Genomic DNA, 25,357 nt, shown 5'->3' on the forward strand with positions numbered 1-25,357 from the left:
CTGGCTGTCTCTGCTCATCGCCAAGGACACACTGTGATTCGTGTTCCCATGTGCCTCCCACCTTCTTCTCCCCTCCGCAACTTCCACCCCGATCACACGACCCTTTCTTCTCTTTCTCCCATTAACATCCAGCCCTCTCTTGTACTCACTTTGTTTTGTGTTTATTCGAAATTCGGAGTCTCGTAGCAAAGACACAGCTGCTGAAACCGCTGCATATGTGAATATAACATGAGTTGTGACCAGTGCTACAAGCTGTGGAACCATGTTAGCTTAACAACAATAAAAGATTGTGTTTGTTAGAGTTCATGCCTCTTGTGGTTATCCTCTGACGCACATACACATATGTCAGATTTCATCTCACTGAAATGAGCAGTAGAGGTTGACAGCAGCAAACAGGCTCAATCAGACTGGTTGTGCTGCGGAGCTAATAGGTTCACTTCCTGTAATATCAGCTCACTATGAGTTACTGTATCCAGGCAGAGAGACAAGTGTTGCCTCAGATGCACTTGACCATTCAGTTCATAAAAAAAGTATTATCTAAAATGTCACTGTATTGAGTCTGCTGAAAAGCTATGGATCCGAGGGAGTTAAATGTCAGTGTGGTTTGTTTGAGTGGTGAAAGAAGAAATGTGTCTAAAACAACAATCAGGTACCCATACGCACAATAAAAACAAACCATGTTGTTCATCCTGTCTGTTAAAAGATCTCTTCCTGATGGGGACAAGACTCTGAGTTATAACTCCACTGCTGGAAGTCCTTATTTAAAGAACTGGAAGATACCCATTTGATTTAATTGGCTCTGACAGCTAGAGCCTCATAATAACCTCAAATGAACTCTGGGATATTTGTTTTATTTGTTTGGAATGAGGACTGTGGTTGTTGAAAAGGGCAACAGCAACACAAACAGATCCTTTCCACGTGTGTGTGTGTGTGTGTGTGTGTGTGTGTGTGTGTGTGTGTGTGTGTGTAGTTTAGACAGTTGAGTTAAAATAATGCAAACCCTTCCTGCTACTGCATTTCAAAATCCATCCATAAATTACCACTTAACCCTTGAGGGTGGTGTTGGACTGTACCACTAGACCACTGTGCCGCACACTTACAATAACATCTTACCAAAAAAAAATCTCCCAGTTGGGAAAGCTCAAGATAGATTAGAGTGAAGAGTAAGATCATGTCCTCACTCGTATTCCTCTCCTGGTGTTTATCTGCTACTTGGGGATTTAAGACAGTAATAAAAAAATGTGAGGTCAGCATGGGCAAAAAACACTCAAACAAATGTTTGAAGTTTGCTAAAATAAACATTTAATGGAAGTAAATGACTAAATAAAATCCATCTTTCCACCAGAACACGTAGTCTCTGAATATTGTGATAGTCCGGATTCAGATAATCACGAAGGACGTCATTTTCCTTCCAAGTTTATTTGTGAAGAAAATCATGACAGTTTCACATAAGATATCCACGTCTCTGTAGATAAAACTATTCCTCCTGCTCTTGTTTTCCTTTGGAATGATGTGTGTGTGTTTTGAAGTGTGTGTAAAGTACAGTATGTATCTCCTCTGTCCGGCTCTTATCAGAGGAATGGAAGGTCTCAGGTCTGCACTGAAGGTGACCCTGAGCTGAAGGAATTCCAGGCAAATAAAACTCCCAGGCGTTCTGCGGGACTTTCTTTGCTGACTCAGAAACACTTTCCCGTCCAGTCCTTTTTCCACAGACCGGGAAGGGGTGACTGAGGTGGGAATTTTAAAATTAACTATGTTTCCTCAGGCGGTGCAGTGACAACAGCTGTCATATCATGCTCGAGAAAACATGAATAAACACAATGTCAGCACATGCGTGGACACCGAGGAGGTGTGCACATGATTTTAATATGATAATCATGTTATCAATATCATTTTCTTTTCACCAAGACATTCCTTCCTTCCAGACTGAGCGTTGTGTCTAATTGGTGCAGCAAAATATTTCAACATTGTAGACATCTCATGTTGCCACCAAAGCTGCACAGCTTGTAATAATTTTAGTTGTTTAGTTTTAGTTAAATTTGGATTTTTAAGTCAATAAACTGACAGTAAAATAATCAAAATTAATTATATGTAATTTGTATAATTATTATTATTGTTATTGTTATAAATTGGGGTTTAGGATAAACTAAGAAAATAATAAAAGGAGACAAACCAATAATATATTTTTTCAATATACCCATCAGAAACTTTTCACCAGAATCCATTGAAATTGATGTACGTTTATTCCTTAAGTTTTTTTAAAGCTTCCAGGTGACTAATAATAACACTATTAACAGACAAAGTCATAAAAGCTCTCATACGTGGACAGAATCAGTGAGATGCTGCAGCAGGTCCAACAAAACAAACTCCCATCATGCGTGCGCCGCCTTCCTTCATGCACATTCCTGTCTCACTTGGCTCTCACACCGAAGGGTCATGGGAAGGCATGTGCGCTCCTTGGTTAATTTTAGCCCTTGTTTCATCGGGGCCATTGAGAGGAAACACAGAGCAACCACCTCAGCCCGTCTGCCGGAGTGTGAAGCCACGCTCGCTCTGGTGTCTGGACACCCTGCACCGACTGAACCGCTGGATCTGAGAACATGTGCTCATTGCAGCTGCTTTTCTTTGGACAAAGTGGAGCGATGACTTTTTGGGTGTGTAGGTTACCAACCTGACAGCTAATCTATGTTCTCCTAATGGTCTCTATTAAATAACGATAGGTCACATCTGGACGGTAAGTAAGCTTTTCAGATTATGACATACGAAAAAGAAAAGAAAACCTGAATAGCACCCAGGCCCAACAGTCCCCTTATGAGACCACATTTAAAGAAATATGTAACAGTTCTTCATGAAAACATCTGAAAACAACGAGACATACTGTATATGAAATACCTTGTTGACTTGTGTACTTAAATCATACAAAATGTTTCCAACAATGCTCAAACCCAGACTAATCCCCAATTTTATTCAAAGTAACAGGACATTTTATTTTGGTTGCCTTTTAACTGTTTCATATCTGCTTTCTCTGGGGCTTTGATTCTCTGTTATAACTTCCAATTTATGTGATGAACACAGTGCACGATTATTAATTGCTGTTAGCTGCATAACGTGAATAAAACTTTGATCCATTACCTCATCCGTGAACATGATTTGTGCCTGAGTAGCGTCAGGTAGATCAGCAATGGTGGTGAAGACCCCAACTCCCATGATCCCATGATGTCATCAAACTAAGTCTTATGTTATTGTTTTTATTTTCCATTTGATCAAGTTAGATGTTGCACATTTGAATCCACTTTCAAAGTGTTTATGTTGATCAGCACCAAATTTCACACATAGATATCAATCCCCTGAACATGATTTTTTTTTTCATCAATATCCAAGAGTGATTCCCAGGGAAATTGGTGAAAATGTAAAAAACAAACAAACAAACAAACAAACAAACAAACAAACGATCACACAATGTTAAAGAAAGGGAAAGGTTTCACAGATGCGCATCAAAATGTGGTGGGTTCCTTCTTGGCCTATGTCCCATCCTTCCACTAAGATTCACTAAAATCCATCCTACTGAAAAAACGAACCAACACAGAATCGGACAGGGGTCAAAACATTTGGCTGAAGTCTGTAAATACCACTTAACAGAAAAGCCTCAGTTGGTCAATGAAACTCTTTTATGGCAGCTGCTCCCAAACAAAACTAACAATGTGTAGTGTATGTCAAGAGGCCACTCGAAACTCTCCTGGTGACCTTTAAGTAGGTATACAAACAAATCTGGCCCCAACGTCTGCTCTGTGTCTGAATGCAGCCGCTGGGACCTCTTAGGGCAAAGATCAGGATCCAGGTGAAAACACAATTCATCAAAGTCTTTATTTATTTAATCAAGTCTGGATTTGTCACATTTTTTATTCAAATCACGCCAGGTTACTCAGGTCCACTGTAATGACTGTAAATTTCCAGTCACAGTCTCACGACTGTAAAAAACCAGAGCACCTCATCTACTCAGAAATCTTTACAACCGTGTTGTAAAGATTTGTTTCTTCTTTAACGGCACCGGACTTATCCAGCTCATCGATGGCTCGTGATTTATAATATTGGAGCGTCAACATCATGGATAAAAACTGAATATCCGGATGTGTCCTTTTGACACACGCACACTTTCAAAGCTTATCGCGAATATAGATGATTCTGCAGACGTGTGATGACAGTTAGAGAGAAAGAGGATGCAGCTATTTTTAAGCACAGAGACTTGTGATGTGGATAGCAGCAGAATAGAATGGTGAGGGTCTGCACTATGTCAGTGTCAGACCACTGTTAAGTCATCCACCATACAACTAATATACCTGCAGGAGAGAAATTTCAAAATAAAACACTCTTTTTAAACACATTTTTAGCATATGTCCGATTATCATGCTATAAGGTTTCTTTGTATAATCTGCAAATGCATTTTTAAACCAATTTATAATCCATAAATATCTTGATGGTGAGGGACAATTTAGATTTTGGGTCATCTGAGACATTTCTAGTGACTACAATTTATAAATAATTAGGTGGTGTCTGCTGACAGCCACCAGGTGGCAATCACGACTCTTTAGCTTCACTTTCGGGAAATGTCATGTCATCGATCGTTACAGGAGAGCTTGACAATTTATCAAATGGAAACATAATAAGCAGATGAATGGCTTGATTTAAATAATTGTTTGCCCTGATGTAGGCTTACAACTTAGATTGTGTTTTGCAAATGGATGTGCTGTACTGAGTTTTGAAATTTGGGATTTGAATTATTATATTTGATCAAATAAGTAACAAAAGTCTATCATATTTGCAATTGGGGAAGAATAAAGGTGGTGAATTTTCCTCCAGCCACCTTGGAGAGATCTAGAACCCATCTGTTACATGATTGTATTTTTGGGGGGGGGTGTTATGGAAAGAAAAATCCTTTTATTTTGAAGGACTAATTAAACCTCACTTCCATGATTCTGCTTCCTTACTCTGGCTGACTTGTCGTGGCTGCACAGCCGCTCTGGTGGAGCCGGGGGGCGGTGAGAGGCGAGTGGATCCAGGGACTCGGGCTGACAGGAGCGTTTCCTCCGCGGTCTTCATCCTCATTGTCCAAACTTGACGGACCTTTGTAAAACAAACCCGGAGATGCTGCGCTCTCAAGATTATTTTTCACAACTTCGTTTAACCAAAGCAGGTTTCTGAGGACCTCACACCGCGGGAACCACTTTGTTTTTCTCTTTTTAAAGGTGAAATGATGCTACATGTCGCTTTCTTTGCCTCCTAGTCTACTTTTCTTCACGTTATTACCGCGCTACATCCTGCATCTGCCATCACCCTGGCAACCAGACCTCCTCTCCATCCTCCCCCCCCCTCAGCCTCCGAGAGAAGCAGAAAAAACAAAGCGCTTTTTACTCTCGTCCTCCTGATGGACACAGACAGGTTTTTCTTTCCCTCCTGAAATCTCTTTTCTATATTTGAACTATGTTTTTTTAAATGGTGAGGTTCATGTGTCGGAGAAGTCTTTTCTCTCAGCACCACGATGCCTGTGAGACGCGGTCATGTTGCGCTCCAGAACACCTACCTGGACACCATCATCAGGAAATTCGACGAGCAAAGTAAGTGCAAATGAGACCCAGTGAAGTTATGACCATGTGTTGTTGACATGATGAACACAGCGCACCCACAGATCCCATTAACATCAACAACTAAGATAACGGTTAACCATAAACAACGTGCATATTTTTCACTTTTAAACGTCCTATGTATCCAGATTTAGATCTTTTTGATGATGTTGAATATGGAATTATATTAAATTATTTGAATTCATCTGATCAATGTGTAAGCCTCGTGTTGCTCATGTATCAAAGAGGAGAAATCATAATAGTAAATAAATAATGAATGTTGTCAGGGTTTCTCATGGCTCATAGTTGTCATCAGGGGGAATAAAGGGCTGCTGACTGATACAAATTAATTCTATGAGCATTGTTCCCTATATAATACAGCCTTAGATGTATTTTTGCATGAATACGAATGGGTAAAGTGTAATTTTATTTGTGCATGTGTTCTTATTTGGTGCATGTTTGTCTAGTTTTATTGTCTCTTTTAAGGCTGCAGGTGGCTCTGCGTGTTACTCTGAGGTGGATTATCTAATTTGTATCAGTGGTGCTGATCGACCCCCACTGCTCTTTTCATGTTTGAGCGTTATTACACCTGCCTGTGTGATTGTGAGCGCTCACCTGATGCCTGACATTATTTCCCACTCGCTCACATGTTCCACAGGCTGCAAAGAGGGACAGACTCACTTAGGAAGGAAAATTACTCTTTCTTCTGCAACCTCTGAGGCACTAGATATCAGATTTTGTACAATTCATCTGTCAGTTACGTCTCTGTTTTTGCAGCGTAAAGCTACAACACCATACTCTTTATACTGCCGGAGTGTAATCAGTGCAGCGTCTGTTTTTCAGTCTGTCTTTTAAGGCACATTTCCCCCCTTGAAGCTCACTTATCTCACTGTGGACCACTCACAGAGTAGCTCTGACCAAACATGGAAAAATAGTTGATGGATGACAACTCTCAATCTGAATCAGACTGATTAGATCTGTGACGCTTTGTGAAACATCCATGATGTAATGCCTTTACTGTATGTCCCTAAATGTGTGAGAGTGCACGCGTGGCCACGTGCACGGCAAGGTGAGTGCATGTGCCACAGTGGTGCTGCTTAGCAACAGTGTGACGATCAGGGTTTCTGCTGTGAGCCCCAGATAATGACTTTGGACAGGATGTGCTTTCCACCAGAGAAACTCACCCATTTAGTTTCAAGCGAGGGACAGAGAGAAGAGTCCCCTCCTCTCGTCTGTGCGCGTGAGAGCTGTTTGAACCACTTCCACAACAGGATAATAAAAGGGCCAGTCAGAGGCCACAGAGGTTATTTACGTACTTTTCATTTAGTTCATTGAACTCCTCCATTAGTGGCCTTCGAACAAAACTGTCCTAATTCGCTCTCATGGTGGACAGTGGTGTTTTTGGCCGAGTGGCTGTTGCCAGTGTCACGTACATTACAATCATCAATAACAGGAACTAGATGCTATATGAGCTTTGAATTTCTGTTCTTAGTGCAAAGTAACTCTGAGATACTCAGCATCAAAGGTTTGACAGCCCGGGAAAAACACCACTGCTGAACTCAGCCCACAGGACAAATGATTATTAGTGGTGGTTGACCCACAAGGCAAGGTCATGTGTTGGTGACATATCAGAGTCCATTGTAGTCAGGAGCTCCCATTCCAAACCAATTTATATCACAACACAGTTTGTTATTACAAAAGGGAAAAGTAATCACGACAAACAAACTGGCATTCAGTTTGTCCCCTCATGAACCACTTTTACATTTTTATTTGGATCTGCACCAAATTGCACACACTCATAAATGTCAGTCCCATAAACATGTCTGATTTCCTAAATCAAGATCCATTAATTATTCTCTGAGAAATCAATGAAAATATCAAAATATCCTATTTCACAATCTTAAATAAATTGAGATAATATCCTGGATCTGTTGCCTGATCCACAAGTTAATGGGTGGGTGTATTTCCTTTTGCTATGAATATGACACTAACTTTGGTATTTCACAATAAAGCATCATCAAGATATTGAGACACATTTGATCAACAGACTAAGAGTAGTAAATAAAACAATTAATATGAACATGTGAAAAAAATTGTTGTCAGTAGGTAGCGCTATGACTATAAATGAATATTGACAAGTAGATGCCTTCAGGCCAAAACTCTTATGTAAAACTTGGGGCAGATGTAAGTGAGTTACAACAATTTCCTTTTAACTTTGGATACGGGCAAATATGGATAGGCTGCCCAAACAAACTGTACATCAGTTAACATTCAAAGATTATTTATTATTATGTGCTTAAAAGCCAAACACAATGGCTATCAAACATTAAATATTAAACGTATAAAAACCACATTAACAAAAAAGTATATACACACATATGAAGTATAAATATGCAGAAAAACAGAAACATCATGTCAGAATAAATAATAGATAATAACATTATCAGTAGAGCGGAGTAAAATAGGGACAAATAATTAAACCCTGGAACAAACATGTGGCAAATTCCAGTTTAATTAAAAATTGTCAGCTAAAATCTTCCAGGCTGTAAATTACAATAAGCTATGTGAGAACAGGTGTGATCCGAAACAGGCTCTTTTATTAAAGTGCCCACCTGCTCCTCCACTGTCCACTGGGAGAAAATTGTGACGCTAACAGCATTAGCAACACAGAATGGTGGACTTCATTAGTTCCACTTTAGCTGATTGTCAGAGCAGAGCAGGAAGAGTTGTTCATTATAACGTTGGAGCTCATCAGAAACTGAGCCCTGCACACCATTTCAAACACGCTGTGTATTTCCTTGATTCAGTGGTGAACAGTGTGAGGATGGTTGTGTTGTTAATGTGATCACTTTGATCAGGAACCTGTGTGACCCCGTAAACCCAATTTGTTGTTGTGGTTTTTCGATGTAAAATATTATTGTGCCAGAACAGAATAGCTTGTAAAGTTTGTAGAACTACAAAACAGAGATAAAAACAACTGTTCAAAAAAGAACAAAAATTTATTAAAAAAAAGGAATTTAAAAAAAGAAATCAAAAATAAATATAAAAAGCTAAGCTGATTTGAGAGCCACAGGAAGTCTCGTTAAGCTAAATGTGTTTACCCTTTCTATCACTATTTTGGTTCTGAAATCAACTATTAGAAATCTTACTACAATGAACCCCTGTATCCTTAAGACTTTGTATAAAATGGCAAAGAAATTTCATGAAGCCATACAATTTGTAATGCATCTATTTATGTTGCATGGTTTGGCAAAGCAGTCGCAAACTTCAATCCTCCTTTTCCTACTTTTATATAGTTATATATTTTCCTTGGTAAACACCTTTTAATGAAGCCCATTTGAGTTGTCCTGTAAGATTAGTCTTTTATTCCTCACATCAACCTCATGCCTGCCGTGAGGGGATCTGTCTTTATCATTAATATGAGTATCAATATGTTATAAAAAATGTTTTCTGCCACATTTGATCACAATTTGTACCATTTTGAATATTTGTTTCAAGCACAATCATCCTCCAATTTACTGATATATACAAAATATATTTTTTTGCAGTTATATATTATTTACTTGACCACTATTGCTGATACTGATGTCTGTGCATAAGCCAATAACATACAGTTCCACTGAAATACTGAAATTAAAACTGTCCTGTCCTAAACACATGTCTAATGTTTGTGTCATGTGTCTATGTCACAAAAATTAATATTGGTCATCAATATCTTGTCAATTTTTTTCCTCAAGCTTTAAATTAAAAAAATGTTTAACTTTAATATTTGTTCTTTTTTTAAATATTGAAATAAGAAACCAGTTTTAACAAATACATTTTTACATATTTCAACATTTTCTCACTTTTTTTAAATTTATGATTTAAGATTTATGACACTGAGCTTGTGTCGCTCTTCAGATCGCAAGTTTCTGATCGCCAATGCTCAGATGAAGAACTGTGGCATCATCTACTGCAATGAAGGCTTCTGCCAGATGTTTGGCTTCACCAGGGCAGAGATCATGCAGCAGCCCTGCACCTGCCAGTTCCTGGTGGGGCCCGGCACCATGAAGAGCGCCCTGGCCCAGCTGGCAGAGGCCCTGCTCGGCTCTGAGGAGCTAAAGGTGGAGATCCTGTACTACGCCAAGGAAGGTAAGGAGAGCAAAGGTGAAACATGAGGAGGAGGCTGGTAAAGAAGTCAAAATCTGATCTCTGGGTAGAAATGTTCCGACCATCACAAAGTCATTATTGGACAGGAATCTAAATTGGTGCAACATGACTGGGAAAACAGAGAAAATTCCCTTCCCTCCCAAAAGATACAAATACTTCAACACCCAGAATGCAGCGGGCCCCTAGGCCTTTCTCCTATTGGACGCCTGACCTGAGCCACAGGTGTACAAATCATTGTGGCACATCTGCTTGTGTTTGGTCACAATGGTTTTGTGCGGATAGGCAGCGGCTAATGGCAGCTAATAACTCCACATACGGAGAGAACACTGCGATGAGAAGTCTTTAAAAGTACGAGTTTGTCGTCTCTATTTCAAACCGGAGGACTATGAACAGAACAGGCAGCGGAGCTCACTTAGCACGGATTAAAAACCAACAGCACAGGTATGCACAAACACACTGGAGCTATTTACAAGCTATCTATTAGAAGCTAACCGTTGTGTTGTAATGTTGTGGTATTTTAGCAGCTAGCTTTTAGCACATACTGGCACTAAAGCATTTACTGGTACGGAGTAGCAGACAGTACATTCACCTCTGCTACTAAACCAAAGAGCACAGCAGAGTAAACACCACAGTGTGCTAAGCTAGCTCTTCAACAGGAATATATAAACGTAACGTTACAATTCTTGCTCATTTTATACACTTTCCCATGTCTGTAGGATTAATGTTGAAGGCCCAAGATCTGACCACAGAAAAAAAAGGAAGTGCATGTTGTAGTAGTTCTAGCCCACATCCTGGGAGCTGGCAAAAGGCCGCCAGTGACGTAAAAATCGTCATCTGGCGGACTTAAGGAAAACAAAGATGGCGTATATGTCGGTCCAGGCAACACGGTCGGAAATTGAACATCATTTAATTTGGATACTATCAGTATTGCAACAATGCACAGCCAGTTGAAAATCTGCAAAGTTCCCTTTTAATATATCCAATCTGAGCCTGACATACACTGTTTCTACCTAGTTTTAAGTAATTTATTTATAACGAGCAATGGAATTATAGTCACCAATTCAATGCACGTTGAGATAAGGGTGGGGTTTACGATCTCAGCTCAGTTTTTATTTCATTTTTTTATTTCAACTTCTGACAATGTCTTAATTTAGATGATTTTGGTTTCCAAAAGTCCATCATATGATCAAAACAAGTTACTCATAATTAAAACTAGATCAGCAGCTTTATTCAGATAACAATCATTCAACGGAGTGTAAAGTGTCTTTAATATGATTAATCCAGCTAATAAGATAAAGGTCAGTTTTTACCACGATTTAAACATCTCTTTCTTATAAATGTGAAAATCTCTCCAGGATCTAGAAAGTGGATATAAACTTGGAGTTTTGTGGACTCTGACTCACCTCCACAGTGACACACACACTCAGCATCATATTATTAACTTGTTCTTAAAACCTGTTCCTAATGATGCTTAATAGCTTTTCTGTTCCTCTTCTGTCATATTGCTTTTTTGGTGCGACATTAATCCCTTCTTCCCTCCCTCCTCATCAGTTTCTCCCCTACTTTCTTCCTTCCGAATCCTCAACCTGTGTATATCTTATGTGGACAACTTTGGTTTTGAAAACGTAACATGAAACCAAAGCGTATGAATCACAGATGTGAAAGAAAGAAGGAATAAAAAGCGACTTAAAGTTGACGATATTAAAACTGTGATTTGAGAAGTGAGTGAGAAAACACAGAGGAATTACTCAGCAAGACAGACATTGTGGCATTCAACTGAGCGTTGTCTCCTTTCAAAGCCTCATTTTCTTTTTGCCCTCTGACTTCGTCTTTCATGCTGCCACCAGTTGCAGTTTTATTTATGTGGAGGTCTGTGTTTCACCTGTTAATCTCACATTGATGGAGGGACGCAAACTCACCGAGCTCGGGACAATCACAGTCACGCAAACACTTTTAATGTGCACATACACACACACACACACACACACACACACACACACACACACACACACACACACACACACACACATCTTTCGTCACTTTGGCCACTTGGGCATGAGGAGTGCATTGTGGAGAGCCGTTGTCATGGAAATGCGATCAGCATGCCGTCTCAAATCCATCAAAAATCTATTTGTTTTGGCTCCTGCTTCCTACTGCGCTCGGATCTGAAGCATTTGTGAACAAGTTGAAACAACGATTCAAGAACGAGTCTCTCACTGGCTGATTTTTATATGTAAGGTGGACATGTGAACAGCACTGAACGCAGTATGTGTCGATGTATGTTCTCATGTGTGTGCTTGCCCTATCCACCCTTCTATTTTTAGATCCCACTGATTACAGCCTGAAGTTAGACCAGACGGAAGTGTCACTCATTTAGCCTGTTTCAGCTGTCAGTGTCCCACCTTTGTACTCTTTGATTCTCTCTGTCACTATCTCACTCTCCCTCCTGTAGTGTTATCCTGCAATCATGACCTAAAAAAGAATATGATGGTGCTCAGGCTTTGGGGGTGTAGCTCAGCGGTGCAGCATTTGACTGCAGATCAAGCAGTTCCTGGTTCAACTCTGGGTCCCCCCTGCTGACTTACTAATGCATCTCTTTCTGCCCTCATAGGGACCCGCAGACCCTGTCGGGTGGACATTGTCCCTGTGAAAAATGAGGAAGGCCTTGTCATCATGTTCATCCTCGACTTCCAGGAGCTGATTGATCCCACACTCAAAAAATCTGGCCTCAGGCAGAGAGTAACCCAAGGATGGATTTACTGTAAACATTAACACTTCCTTTATTATGCCTCAGTGATTTACATTAATCGATCTGTGTCACATGTCGTCATAGTGATGTGTGCTGATCTTTCTAGTTATTAACTCAACCATGGTTCTAGTTTCCGGTCATGGACAATAACATTTACTGACAAATGTTAAGTTAACATTTTACAGATACATGGACAAATAGAACAAAATAATAATAATCAACATAATAAAACACAGAGTTTCCCCCTCAGGTCAGAATCGCCGGCTGAAGATGAGGCTGCCAGTGCTGCGTTCCATGCGACAGGCATCACTTTCCAAAGATCAGTTTGAAGGGGTCGTAGTGGACTACCTGCAGGTGAGGTGGTGTACGCAATACACAAACAAACATACATCTAGAAACACACACGATGATCTTAAGTATTCTAGTTTGTATGTATGCCTCAAACTTTGCTGACGTCTGTACAAAAAACTGAACTACATATAACATTCTGCATTTAAATTATTTATTGACAAAAAACTCTGTGGTGAAGTTTTTTTTAATTCAATCCTAAGTTTTCAAACCTGACACCAGAACTGTATTGGGCATATTTACATATTGAAATTCTGTGGCAGGGATAAGATGTTCCATCCTGGTGCAGGCCAACATTGTATTTCATGTAGATAAGTATGTAAGTATAAATCAACAAAAAAGGAAATTCAGTGACATTTAAAAAAGTCCCTGTTGCTTTAAATGCTAATTTTGCATTCTGGGTACGTTTTGTGGATTTATTTTCGGAAATGTGTTTTGCATCTAAAGGCCACCGTATATACATCTGTTTAAAATGAATAAATTACTTTTGCTCCTCTGCTTGACAGCCGGACAGCGAAGAGTTTCCTTTGAAAGAGTTTCGTATCCCATCCAAGGAGAGCTGCATGCAGTCTGAGACAGAAGCTCTGATAGAACAGGACCTGGATCCTCCGTCTCCTGAAGCCCAGTCCTCCACCAAGCACTGCGCCCTAATGACGGACCGCCTGGACCCCGGCATCGCCTTCCCCCGGGGGACTGGACCTCGGAGCTGCTCCAAGGAAAGTGTCCGCAGCCTCCGACGCGCCTCATCACTGGACGACATCGAAGGGATGAGGGCAGAGTGGAGCAGTCGACCCGGAGACCCTCAAACTACCAGCAGTGAGTATCTGAGTGGGACATTGCGAGTGTCTCAGTGGGAATTTTTGTTGTGGTATTAACTTATTATTTATGCATTTGTTTCTCCAAGAAGCTAAAATATATTTACAATGCACCTTTTCATTTATATTAGTGAAATATGATTATTTCACTAAGCTGACTGGAATAGAACACAACAATTCTAAATCAGGTGACACCAAGCATGACATCATCCTCATGTTTTAGATGGTTTGGTTCCATCATTTTTCATCTGCATCTATATTTCTTAAAAATAGAATTGTAATTAATAAAATAAACAAATCTTGTTAAGTGATATAGAATAACGAATTTCATGATTCTGTTACCTTGGTATTTATTATTTTCAAAAGATTTCACAAGCTGTGATATAACATGAGGGCTGGGATCCTTGATCTCCGTATGAGGTATTCTCGCTATATTGTGAATTTTAACAACAATTGATAAAATGTAGGTGTTATTGCCTCTCTATAATAAATTTATGACCAAAATGAAATTCTATAAATCATGTAATCTTGCATATTGGCCTATTAGGGAACATAGTTCGCTTTATTTAGACTGAATGTTTGTTTGCTTTTCAAAATATACAAGTGTCAACATACAATGATGATCTTAATTTTTGTGTTTTTCTGTATTAGGAGGACACCTCAGAGAACATTCATCATTATCATTAGTACAATGATATATGTTCTTAACAAGGGTTAAAAATATGGTCTATTGTAATTGTTACAGGTTGTCTGTGGTTAATGAGTCAATTAACTTATGCCAGGTCTGTTTCAAAGTGAGTTAGTGTTACAGAAACTGAAGCTCCAGTAGTTAAGGTAAGGTTTTATTTTAATTTAATGTCAGTCAAAAAAGAGGTGTTTCTCATGGCTAAACACAGGAACTGGTTAAAAATCTGATGTAAAGTAAATTATCTACAAGCAAAGAACATTTAAAGCAGCAAATGCCAGATTTTCCATCATGATTCCCAGAAAGAATCTTAACTGTTTTAACTGTTGATCATACATCTCAGATCCTTACTTTTCATTCATAACACAGAGAGCATCAATCTGTGCAATTATGTGATGGTTGTTCCAGCAGGGACATACTGTGTGTGTGTGTGTGTGTGTGTGTGTGTGTGTGTGTGTGTGTGTGTGTGTGTGTGTGTGTGTGTGTGTGTGTGTGTGTGTGTGTGTGTGTGTGTGGTTTTCATTATTATTCCATTTGTGTTCAAATTGTACATCATTGCACATCTGTGCACTTCTCTCAGGGGAAATATTTTGTGAGAAACGATATTTTTAATGCAGGATACAGAAATCCAATCACGCTCTACACGCTCACCCTGTCTGACACGTTTTCACCATATTTGTACTGTACATCATGTCCATCTGTCTCTGTGAGGCACAGTCTGTCTATACCCCTACTAAGTATGTAAAACATTAAAAATAGCCTAACCCTAACCCACCACACGACCATGTTCTAGTCGCTGACGCTGCTGTTTTTTGCTGCAGATCTGAAGCCCAGCACTCTGAACTCCACGTCAGACTCGGATTTGATAAGACACCGGACCATCGGCCGCATCCCTCAGGTTACCCTCACCTTCGGCTCAGATCGGAATAGAGCTGCTTCGCCCACGGAGATCGAAATCATCGCGCCTAGCAAGATAAAAGACCGCACCCAGAATGTCACCGAGAAGGTCACTCACGTCACACAGGTAAGACGAGTCCTTTATCACATCAGGCTGTAAGTCTTGACTTCTTATCACCTTTTATATTTAAAAATGCAAGTATACCTGACATCATATCTTTGAAAACTAAATTAACACTTTCCCGAGAGCTTTGCCAACCGACTGGATGCAGGTAATGAAAAAGGACTGATATTCAGTTTTTTCCTTTGCTTGATTAAATGTTAAAAATGGATGTTCCTGCTCCGGAATGACCGTCAAGGATAGAGTGCACGTTGAAAAAAGGAAATTGATGCCAGATTAAATTTTTACAAGACTTTTTGCCCATTAGATGAGATAATGTCACTTGTTCTCACTTCGGTTTAGATTTTTAGTTTAGCTTTAATTTAGTTCACACAAAATAAATAGATAATGGAATTGTTGGCATGTGGTAGAAACCAGTTGTGGCTTACATGAAAACCATATCCATGAAAATAAAATGCAAAACATACAAACTCTTCAATACTGGTTATAAGTAAGAGAAAATTTGACATATATTAGTATGACAGAAAAAATACAGACAGGGAAGAATATATGCTATAACTACAGATGAATGAAAGAATCTAAAAGAGCGTTAAACAGCAGAACACTATGTCACAGAGGAATCCAATAAATTCATTCCACAAGATCACTCCTCGATATTTAATAGAAAATTGACCAGAAAGGTTTCCCTCATTCCGAGAAATAATATTGATAACCATCATTGTTCGGATGTCAGATAATTGTTCTGGGCAATTGGCAGATAAAACTTTCTAAACCACCTTTATGTTCATATTTTGCCTCATTCAAGATAAGACAGTTTATAGGCTTTCTAAAAGGTTGCTTTCGTATCAAGTCACGGTGTCAAACTTTCAGCTTGGTGTCTGCTTGCTGTCATACAATGTTCCCACTGCTGTCATCCGGTCTGATACGTTCAGGGTCTTCGCTATTATTGAGCTTGTCACATCCAGTTATTGTCCCTACACACACACACACACACACACACACACACTGACACAACACAACACACACACACACACACACACACACACACACACACACACACACACACACACACACACACACACACACACACACACACACACACACACACACACACACACACAGAGTTCAGACAAAGACGTCTATAAATGGTATTTGCGTGTATCTCAGTGAAGCTGCTCAGAGACACTTGCAATCACAAGGTGAGAGTGTAAACGAACGCTCTCACCTGAGGTGCGACATCCATGGCAGCCAGAGCAGAACATGCTCATCAGCCACCTGTCATCACACCACGGTTTGGCTCACCGTCATCTCGCACATAACAGTGGAAGAAGAACACACTGTTTTATTAACCTGACTGGAGAATACGCTTATGAGCATCAATAGTAAAATCTACTCGGATATTAAAATTAAAAGTGACAAAGTTCCAGACTTAGAACATTGGAGATAATGAAATGATAAATAGAAGTCATACATTTTTCAGTTGAAGAATGACATGCTCGTCTGCATGATGAGAAAATTCTCTAAAAAGACTTTTGATGCTGTGAAATGTTAGTACATTTTCTGAGTTCCTAGAAAGTTGACATTTCGGAGATTTTACAATATACCTTCCATGAAATGTAAAAATGTGATGTGAAGTCGAAATATGCAACTTTTATCTGGAGGTGTTTGGTAAATGCAGTGGAATACTAACCACAATGTTAGCATCTGAAATTGAGGAGTAAAAGTGGGAAACATCATTTCAACAGCATTAAACATACAGTAATTATGTACAACTTATAGACTGAGTAAATGGATTTACTTAATACAGCTATACAAACATACATGTCATGCAATGGCCTGTTGTTTGTTTCATGATAGAGATGGTAGTGAATCACTGTCCGGGGCTTCTTTAGTGCATAACATTAAACATTTATATCTGCAGTACTTCCACTCATATCAGTTGACTCCCTTTCCAACCAACCTTGGACTAAGAGGTGGTGGTTCTGCTCGAATTAAATATGTTATTGTGGTTGTTGGTTTGTTATTTCGCAGGATATCTCAAAGAACTCACAGAGCATTTTATAAGAAAAAGGTTGAGATAAAGATTGTCTGAATGCTGTGATGCAGAACCTTCAAGAAAAATCAACAAATATAGGTCATTAAATTCTCCCCAAATTTGTTATATTTAATACATGTTATCCTGGGATATTTTCCGATTTTTGTCTGTGTGAGGTACACAGTAATTGTAGCCCTGTGAATATTATTATCACGTCGTCCCTATCGGGTCTGGCTGCAGGTTTATTTAAATAGACAGAACACAAAGACCAGTGCATCATCATACAAACCCCTAATATGTCTAGACAGTATAGTGGATATTGTCAACAAATCATCTCTTGAAAGCAGCTGTGGCTCAGGAGGAAGAGTGTCTCAGCTCCTCCAGCCTGCATTCCAAAGTGTCCTTGGTCAAGCTAACAACATATGACCCCTGATGGCTGTGCTGACAGTGTATAAACAGGGTATGATAGAAAAAGCGCTGTATGATTGTGCGTGTGTATGTGACTTGTTCTGTAAAGTAATTTGAGTGGTCGCTAAGACTGGAAAAGTGCTATAGAAATATTTTACAAATGTTTTATTTGATTCAGTTCTGGACCCAAATCCATTAAAAATGTTTTTATAATTCAATTCATCAATGGATATATTACATTTTTGGGAGACTTGAGTTCTCTGAATCATTTATAGTTTCAAATATTAGTCTTAGGCTCCTATATTTTCCTGTTATTAACACAGCACTGATACCTTATGTGGCCGCTGCGATGGTGTTGGTGTTGGTGTTGGTGGTGAGATCTCACTTCTTCACACCAGCAGGGAGAACGGTATCGACAGGCGGCTGTGACTCAGCATACAATGTGGAGGCAACATGGCTTCTGTTGCCTTGGAGAAAGTGACACGGCTAACAGAAGGCCCCCTGAAAAGGCCTGGCAGAACACTTCCCTTAACTCGTTGTCTTGAAACTTGTGACTTTGTGTAAGGAATCGGATGAGAAGTGAGTGTTTGTTTCTGCTGGAAGGTACAGTGGAGTTATCACAGTGAGCAAGATTACGCAAAATCTACTTGACGGATTACCAGGAACCTTGATGATAGGATGTGGCATGAACCCAGGAACTTTTTATCAGTTTCTGAACATTGCGAGACAGATGAATGTAAGGGGACTGTTGGGCCTTGGCGGGCATTTACTGCCGCGATACTGAGTGCCATTATTCTCATATTAGTCTAGAATTTGTAATGTGTAGTTTGATGAACAGCACAAAGCTAGATAGAATACTTTATTTCAATTTATTGTGATGGTTTATGGATACATGCGTAAGTGAGAATAAATTTAGTTTTGCACCAAGACACTACTCAGTAGTAAAAAATACTCTGCTTTGAAGTTTTTTTTTCTTTCTGATATCATTTTATCTACAGAAAACGTCCAAACACCTCGTTAAAGATTCTATAAAATATTTCTACGCCTTCTTACTCTTCATTTCCAAACTACCTACTGCACCCAAGATATCTCCTACTTCCACCACCGCCAAAAGATTCAAGTTTCCACGTCACACATGTGTAAGTTACATATTGGACCTCGATTAGCTGAAAGACTATTTTGATATCCTGCGGGTGCTTGTCTTAAACTCAGATTTACACAGGGTCAAACTGTGCAAATACTCCCCACAGTGACACTTAAATATACAAGTGAAGTAACAGAGACTGGAAATGTTCCTAAGTTTTTATTGTGCTGATTGTATTTTCTTGTCCATATATAGTACACAGATCTACTTCTTTTAACTTTCAAACAAACCAGGAATAAAATAACTTTTTCTCAAACAATTAACTTAACTTATTAAAAAGTATCGAAGGAGAAATCTGTGTTGAAAATACTTGTATCTGATGTATGTAATGTCAGTATAAGTGGTAACTAGGCAGAACAGTGAAGGCGGAGGCTCTGCTGAATGTGTGAGGATGCATATGGAGACTGCGTTGGTGTTTGGGGATCACAGACTGTCGCTGAAGCTGTCTGGTGAGATGAAGTTATGAAAGGGAGTGAATAAGGGCGGCAGCCGTGAGGCTATTGAGCGGCACTCATTGGCTTGACGCTGCCTGTGACCTTGGCCTCTGGAGCTAATGGAAGTGGAGGGCAGCGGGCATGCTCGGTGTGCATCTGTCAACCCTCCAACTCTCAAAGCCACAGTCGGCCTCGTACCACCACCACCCTGCCGCCTTTTTACCGTATCACAGTGGTATCATGGTGGTGGGGTCACAGATAAATGTCTGTCCCTGACCCGCAGGTCAGGGTAATCATTGCTGCTGCCATGTGGGAGAAGGAGATCAATTATCAGATATCTAACAATGTAACATTTTATTTACATCTTTAAACATATGTTACCTTTGTTTTTTTTGTATTGTTCAGTTATACAATAATTTTTGTAATCCCTTCTTTATAATTGGATTTCGATTGGCACCTTACAAAAAGGGAAATGAAGGTTGTCATTGATCTTTGGGAATATTGATTTGTCTGCGTAACATGAAGCACACAATGTGATTGACCAGACTGTAGCTTGTAAAAGACAGATAATTGTAGAAAAGCACGCTGTGTGTGTGTGTGTGTGTGTGTGTGTGTGTGTGTGTGTGTGTGTGTGTGTGTGTGTGTGTGTGTGTGTGTGTGTGTGTGTGTGTGTGTGTGTGTGTGTGTGTGTGTGTGTGTGTGTGTGTGTGCGTGTGAGCGTGTGAGAGCGCGTGTGTGAGAGCGCGTGTGTGTGAGCGCGTGTGTGTGAGCGCGTGTGTGTGAGCGCGTGTGTGTGAGCGCGTGTGTGTATTTGTTTTCCAGCAATAAACACTGACCTTCTCAGGACCAGTAGACCTCACGGAGACCAAAGCCTAGACTTAATGAGACATCATTTCTGAGTTCCTGGTTAAGATATGGATTGTGGTTGGGTTAGGGTTAGGCATGAATTGGTCATGGTTAAGGTTAGGGATAAGGTTTGGTTAGGCTTTCTACAATGAATGTCAATACAAAGTCCTAATAAGGATAGCTGGGCAAACCTGTGTGTGTGTGCTTGTGTTTTTGGGAAAGCAGAAGTGTGTTTATGTGGTGCCCCCTGGCTTTGAATTAGCTCATAACAGGAGCATGAAGAGAATCTGGATATTAGTTTGAATTGACTGAGATGACTTTGCTTGAACAAGTCAGATCTGTGATTTTCAGCATTGTGTATGTGTTTTAGTATACTCTACAAGTTCTTATTCAAGAGCAGCTGTTTCTCACAAAACGTGCAATTGTTACAAAAATCAACATCCGTGTTTGAGACAAATCTACAAAAATAAGTTGTCTGACTAATGTATTTAATGTGATATATTTAATGACTTAAAAGTGGCAAAATATATAGACTTGGTTGCAGTATAAACACATACTTTACTTTCAGCGCTTATTCCTCATTGAGCGCGACTTCATCTGTAGGATGCCGTCATTCATACAACCACCGGGTCATTTTTTGAAACAGCGTCCCGCAGTGAGGGCTGGGCTACAGGCAGGGAGGATGAGTGAGGGAGCAGGAGGGAGGGAGGGAGGGAGGGAGGGAGATACAGACGGATGGACAGAGGTTTACTCCTCCGTCTCTCATAGTCTTGTAGTCTTCTCCCTTTGTTTACCCTGCAGTGCGCCTCAGCATGAGCTTCAAGCAGAAACTTCAGCCTGTGAGTTTTTCAGCCGTTCTGTCTTCTCTCTCACACTCTCTCCCTCTTTGTTGTCCCCCTTTCCTCTTCATATTTACCCTCCCTGTCTTCATCATCCCCCTCACCCTCCCTGCTTAGACATATCTGTAGCTCCACAGGTGAGCAACGTCAGCCTTATCCATGTCACCGTCATGTTAATGGGCCCTTGCCCCCAGAGTCGCTCCTTTTTTATTTTTACTTACGGTGTTTTGGTCCAGAAATAGGTGATGTGTGTGTGTGTTTGGAGAGGAATAAGATGAAGGATGAGGATGCACTGACTTAAAAGTTTTATTCCATGTTCACTAAAGTGAGGTCCTGTGTGAGTGGAGGGAGAAAAACGTGAAAGATTCACTGACTTAAACATAAATATTTTTTGTGTTTTCAGGATTTTTAATACCTTCTACCTCTAATACCCAGAAGCATCATGTTTGTTTTCTATTTCACACTGACTTTCATAGTTTCTATGCATCTTTAATTCACATCTCTGTTGTCGTATCTAATTAGTCTGAAAATGCAGGGTGAACTTTCCCTTTCATAATTATGGAGTCAGAGCAGCAGCACGGAGCCGTTGCGTGCCAACGAGTGGTGACCCTGGTCATCATTATGAAACAGAGCTGTGGACAAACATCAATACCTCAGTATTTCTTGGATGAGTGACCCTTTGCCTGTTTGTGTGTTTACATTCTCTTTACTGTGTTGTCTCTTCGCATCTGTTCAGCTGCCGCGGTCAGTTACTGATAGACAAAAAGAGAGTCACAGCTTTTTGTCTTTCAATGAATATTTGACTTAACCTCATTTTCAAATACTGGCCATAAAAAAAAGCCAGTAAAGGGCATTTCATGTCATAATGGAAAACTATACCCGCCTGGGTAATTCCTTGTGAAGATCTAGCTTCTTGTCCCTTCTATCCAAATAAGGCCAAGTGCACATTCAGTAGCTTTTCTAATGGTGTAATTTGTCCTGAAGAAGCAATTTACTCTGACTATTTCTGGGCACTGTTTTCATACTAGCTGGGAAAGTGAAAAGAAACTGAATATATTTCAGCCTAATGATTCCTGCGTGAGTTTTTGCTTGTACAACACTGCACTGACTCTGACCATGATGACAACTGCAAACAGTGAGACATCAGAAAAACACATTCTTTTTCACACCAGGAATGACTATTTAAAACAACCCCACATGACCTTGTAGTTAACAAGAATGAGCTAAAACCGGTGCTCTGCATGGAGCGCAATCAATGACTGCTCTTGTTGTGGTCCACAATTAACCAGGGCACTGGCAGGAGGGGTCATGTGGTCTATAGATAAAACAGGGATCACATGGTAAGGCAGAGGCAGGTGAGGCTGCAGCTTTGACCCAGTGGAGTGACTGTGTAGAGAGGACAGAGCTGCACGGGGTATATATTCTGTGTGTAGAGTTTGGAGTGAGGGATGCAGGGGAGGAGGTGGTGGCTGCACAGCAGACAGTTTGGGCTGCAGAGGGTTTGGAGGAGCCTCCACCTCTGCTGCTGTGGTCCACACCAGGATGAGAACCTGGACACAGAGGCTATCACCGCCGTACCGGTCAGTTGGGCCTTGATGCTTTTGTTACTCATATCTGTTTTGTTTTGGTCTGTCTGATTTTAGCAACACTGGATGGATTTTCATACTGGTGTTTTTTTTGCTTCATTAAAGACAGGAACTGTTGCTGTAGCTTTTTCTGCACCAACAATTTAGCATATTGAGCAACTGCCTGAGTGTGGACGTGTTGTCGGTAAAGGCTGTGACATTTTCTCCTGCCAACTTGGTGAGTCATGGTGACAGGAGGTTGGTTACTTACCTTAAGGTGCAGAATGCTGCAAATTACAGTCTGACTGGCTGTGACATACAGAGCTCAGTGTGAAGGCGCAAGCAGTGATAACGTAGTGTGTGCAGCAGCCACTAATTTATTCATACACATTTTCCCTGAGCTTTTTTAAAATCTGTTAATTATTCTTGAATTTTATTTCAGTTTCCTCACTTCAACTAAAGTGTGTTGCTGAGAACGACATCTTACATTTTATTGCCTGGTTTTGTTTTTGCCCAGGTCTTTGCTTAATCTTCTCATGAAATGGGAAGAGTTCATATATTTCTTTAAAAATTGCACTGCACTGATCTAAACCAGTTTCCAAACCAACGTAAGACAAGCGACTGCTGCTGACTAGACCTGAACATTTCCTACTTTCTGCAGCTCAGGACATTTTAAATTTAAACATATACACAACAATTTCCCTATAAAACTCTGTTTGCTTCCCCCTAACTTAAGCAGGGTTGGTCAACATAAACCCTCATGTGGTCTGTTTTAATATACAAATATATGAATACAAAGTTAAAGTAGGCCACTACCATTATCTCAGAAATGAGAAATTAGGAACCTATATCTACTCTAAAAAGCTGAGCTAAACCTGTCCATGAAAGCTATATTTAGTTAATAGTATTGAAATTATAGTGATAATTGTAAGGTCAATTATCACTTTAACAGCTTTTAAATTTTTTCCAGGAGGGTTGGAGCCAATCCCAGCTGTCACTGGTTGTGAAGTACACCCTCATCTCTGAACAGATAATTTAATGGTTGCGTAAACCTCCCCTGAACGCCTTTCTAACATCTTCTCCATCCCTTCCCTGTGTCCTCAGGTGTTGTCCCTCGGTGCTGACGTGCTGCCAGAGTACAAGCTCCAGGCCCCACGCATCCACAAATGGACCATCCTGCACTACAGCCCATTCAAAGCGGTATGGGACTGGGTCATCCTGCTGCTGGTCATCTACACTGCAATCTTCACACCATACTCGGCTGCTTTCCTCCTCAACGAGGTGGAGGAACAGCGGAGGAGGACCTGCGGCTACACCTGCAACCCGCTCAACGTGGTGGACCTGGTGGTGGACGTCATGTTCATCGTGGACATTCTCATCAACTTCAGGACCACCTACGTCAACCACAACGACGAGGTGGTCAGCCACCCGGGACACATTGCACAGCACTACTTCAAGGGCTGGTTCCTCATCGACATCGTGGCCGCCATTCCCTTCGATCTGCTCATATTCCGCTCTGGATCAGAGGAGGTGAGGAAGACGAGGAGAGTGTATTTCAGCATCTGCACAATACTGTTAAAGTAACTTTGCTTCATCCAGTGATGTCTGATGAAGTAAAAAAGACAAGGGGACCAGCTTTCACACACTCATAGATCTCAGTTCCCTAAATATGCCAGAGGTCACAGGTCAAGATCACGGTGGCCTCGCAAAGTATGTCGATGTTATTCTTGAACGTGATATCTTAAGATCAACTTAAGGGAATGTCTTCAAATTTGGTAGAAACATTCACTTAGACTCAAAGATGAACCAATTCGATTTTGGTGATTGGAGGTCAAAGGTCAAGGTCACAGTGACCTCTATCTACGTATCCTAGTCAAACATGCTCGTGAGTGTACTGTAGGAACAGCGTTATCTCCACGTTTAGACTAATGGGATATTGTTTTAGTGAATCATAACAAAACTATCATGGTTTTAACTTGAAAAAACAAGGTTGACATTTTCGAGGACTTTTGTCTTTAAGTGTGTGCAATTTGTGCAGCTTGGTTGAATTTAGGGCTGTTGGGCCTTGGCAGAGGAATGTGCTCTACTGAGTGCCATTCTTGTTTGATTTCTGTATCCAAGAACCATATATTCACATGCAGCAAAATATTACTGTCACAGGTTTGAGAATTGTAAACAGTGGTATGAAAGCTAACTGGCTGTTGCTAACATGAAGCCTACACTCTCTCCACCAGCCCCAGACAACCACTCTGATTGGTTTACTGAAGACAGCCAGGCTGCTGAGGTTGGTGCGAGTGGCCAGGAAGCTGGACCGTTACTCTGAATATGGAGCCGCCGTCCTGTTCCTTCTCATGTGCACCTTTGCCCTCATCGCTCATTGGCTGGCCTGCATCTGGTACGCCATCGGCAACGTGGAGCGCACCGGCTCTCTGCACATCGGCGGCATGAAGATCGGCTGGCTGGACAACCTGGCTGACCAGATCGGCAAACACTACAACGACAGTGACGCGACCTCAGGCCCCTCCATCAAGGACAAGTATGTCACCGCTCTGTACTTCACCTTCAGCAGCTTGACCAGCGTGGGCTTTGGGAACGTCTCGCCAAACACCAACCCGGAGAAGATCTTCTCCATCTGTGTCATGCTCATTGGCTGTGAGTAGAGTGGGAGGAAACCTGAAATGTGAAATGTTTTAGAACAAATAAA

The 25,357-nt window shown here is 40.6% G+C and overlaps 1 protein-coding gene across 5 annotated transcripts in view; it reads left to right on the forward strand.

The window, feature by feature from the left end:
* Window positions 1-2,501: 2,501 nt before the first annotated feature.
* The window catches only part of kcnh6a (potassium voltage-gated channel, subfamily H (eag-related), member 6a), a 30,267-nt gene continuing 7,411 nt past the window's right edge, over window positions 2,502-25,357 (forward strand). For 3 of the 5 annotated variants that reach the window (XM_047344028.1, XM_047344029.1, XM_047344031.1), the window contains exons 1-8: window positions 4,989-5,612; window positions 9,519-9,749; window positions 12,379-12,528; window positions 12,767-12,870; window positions 13,371-13,680; window positions 15,186-15,388; window positions 23,758-24,183; window positions 24,888-25,305. In XM_047344028.1, coding sequence (XP_047199984.1) covers window positions 5,537-5,612; window positions 9,519-9,749; window positions 12,379-12,528; window positions 12,767-12,870; window positions 13,371-13,680; window positions 15,186-15,388; window positions 23,758-24,183; window positions 24,888-25,305 — 1,918 coding nt within the window. In that variant the 5' untranslated portion in view covers window positions 4,989-5,536. Of the gene's footprint in view, window positions 2,655-4,988; window positions 5,613-9,518; window positions 9,750-12,378; window positions 12,529-12,766; window positions 12,871-13,370; window positions 13,681-15,185; window positions 15,389-23,757; window positions 24,184-24,887; window positions 25,306-25,357 lie in introns of those variants that run through there. The other 2 variants (XM_047344027.1, XM_047344032.1) reach the window with 2 other exon arrangements.

The sequence above is a fragment of the Hippoglossus stenolepis genome, chromosome 16 (assembly GCF_022539355.2).
Source record: "Hippoglossus stenolepis isolate QCI-W04-F060 chromosome 16, HSTE1.2, whole genome shotgun sequence".
In the NCBI taxonomy this organism is placed as follows: Eukaryota; Metazoa; Chordata; class Actinopteri; order Pleuronectiformes; family Pleuronectidae; genus Hippoglossus; species Hippoglossus stenolepis.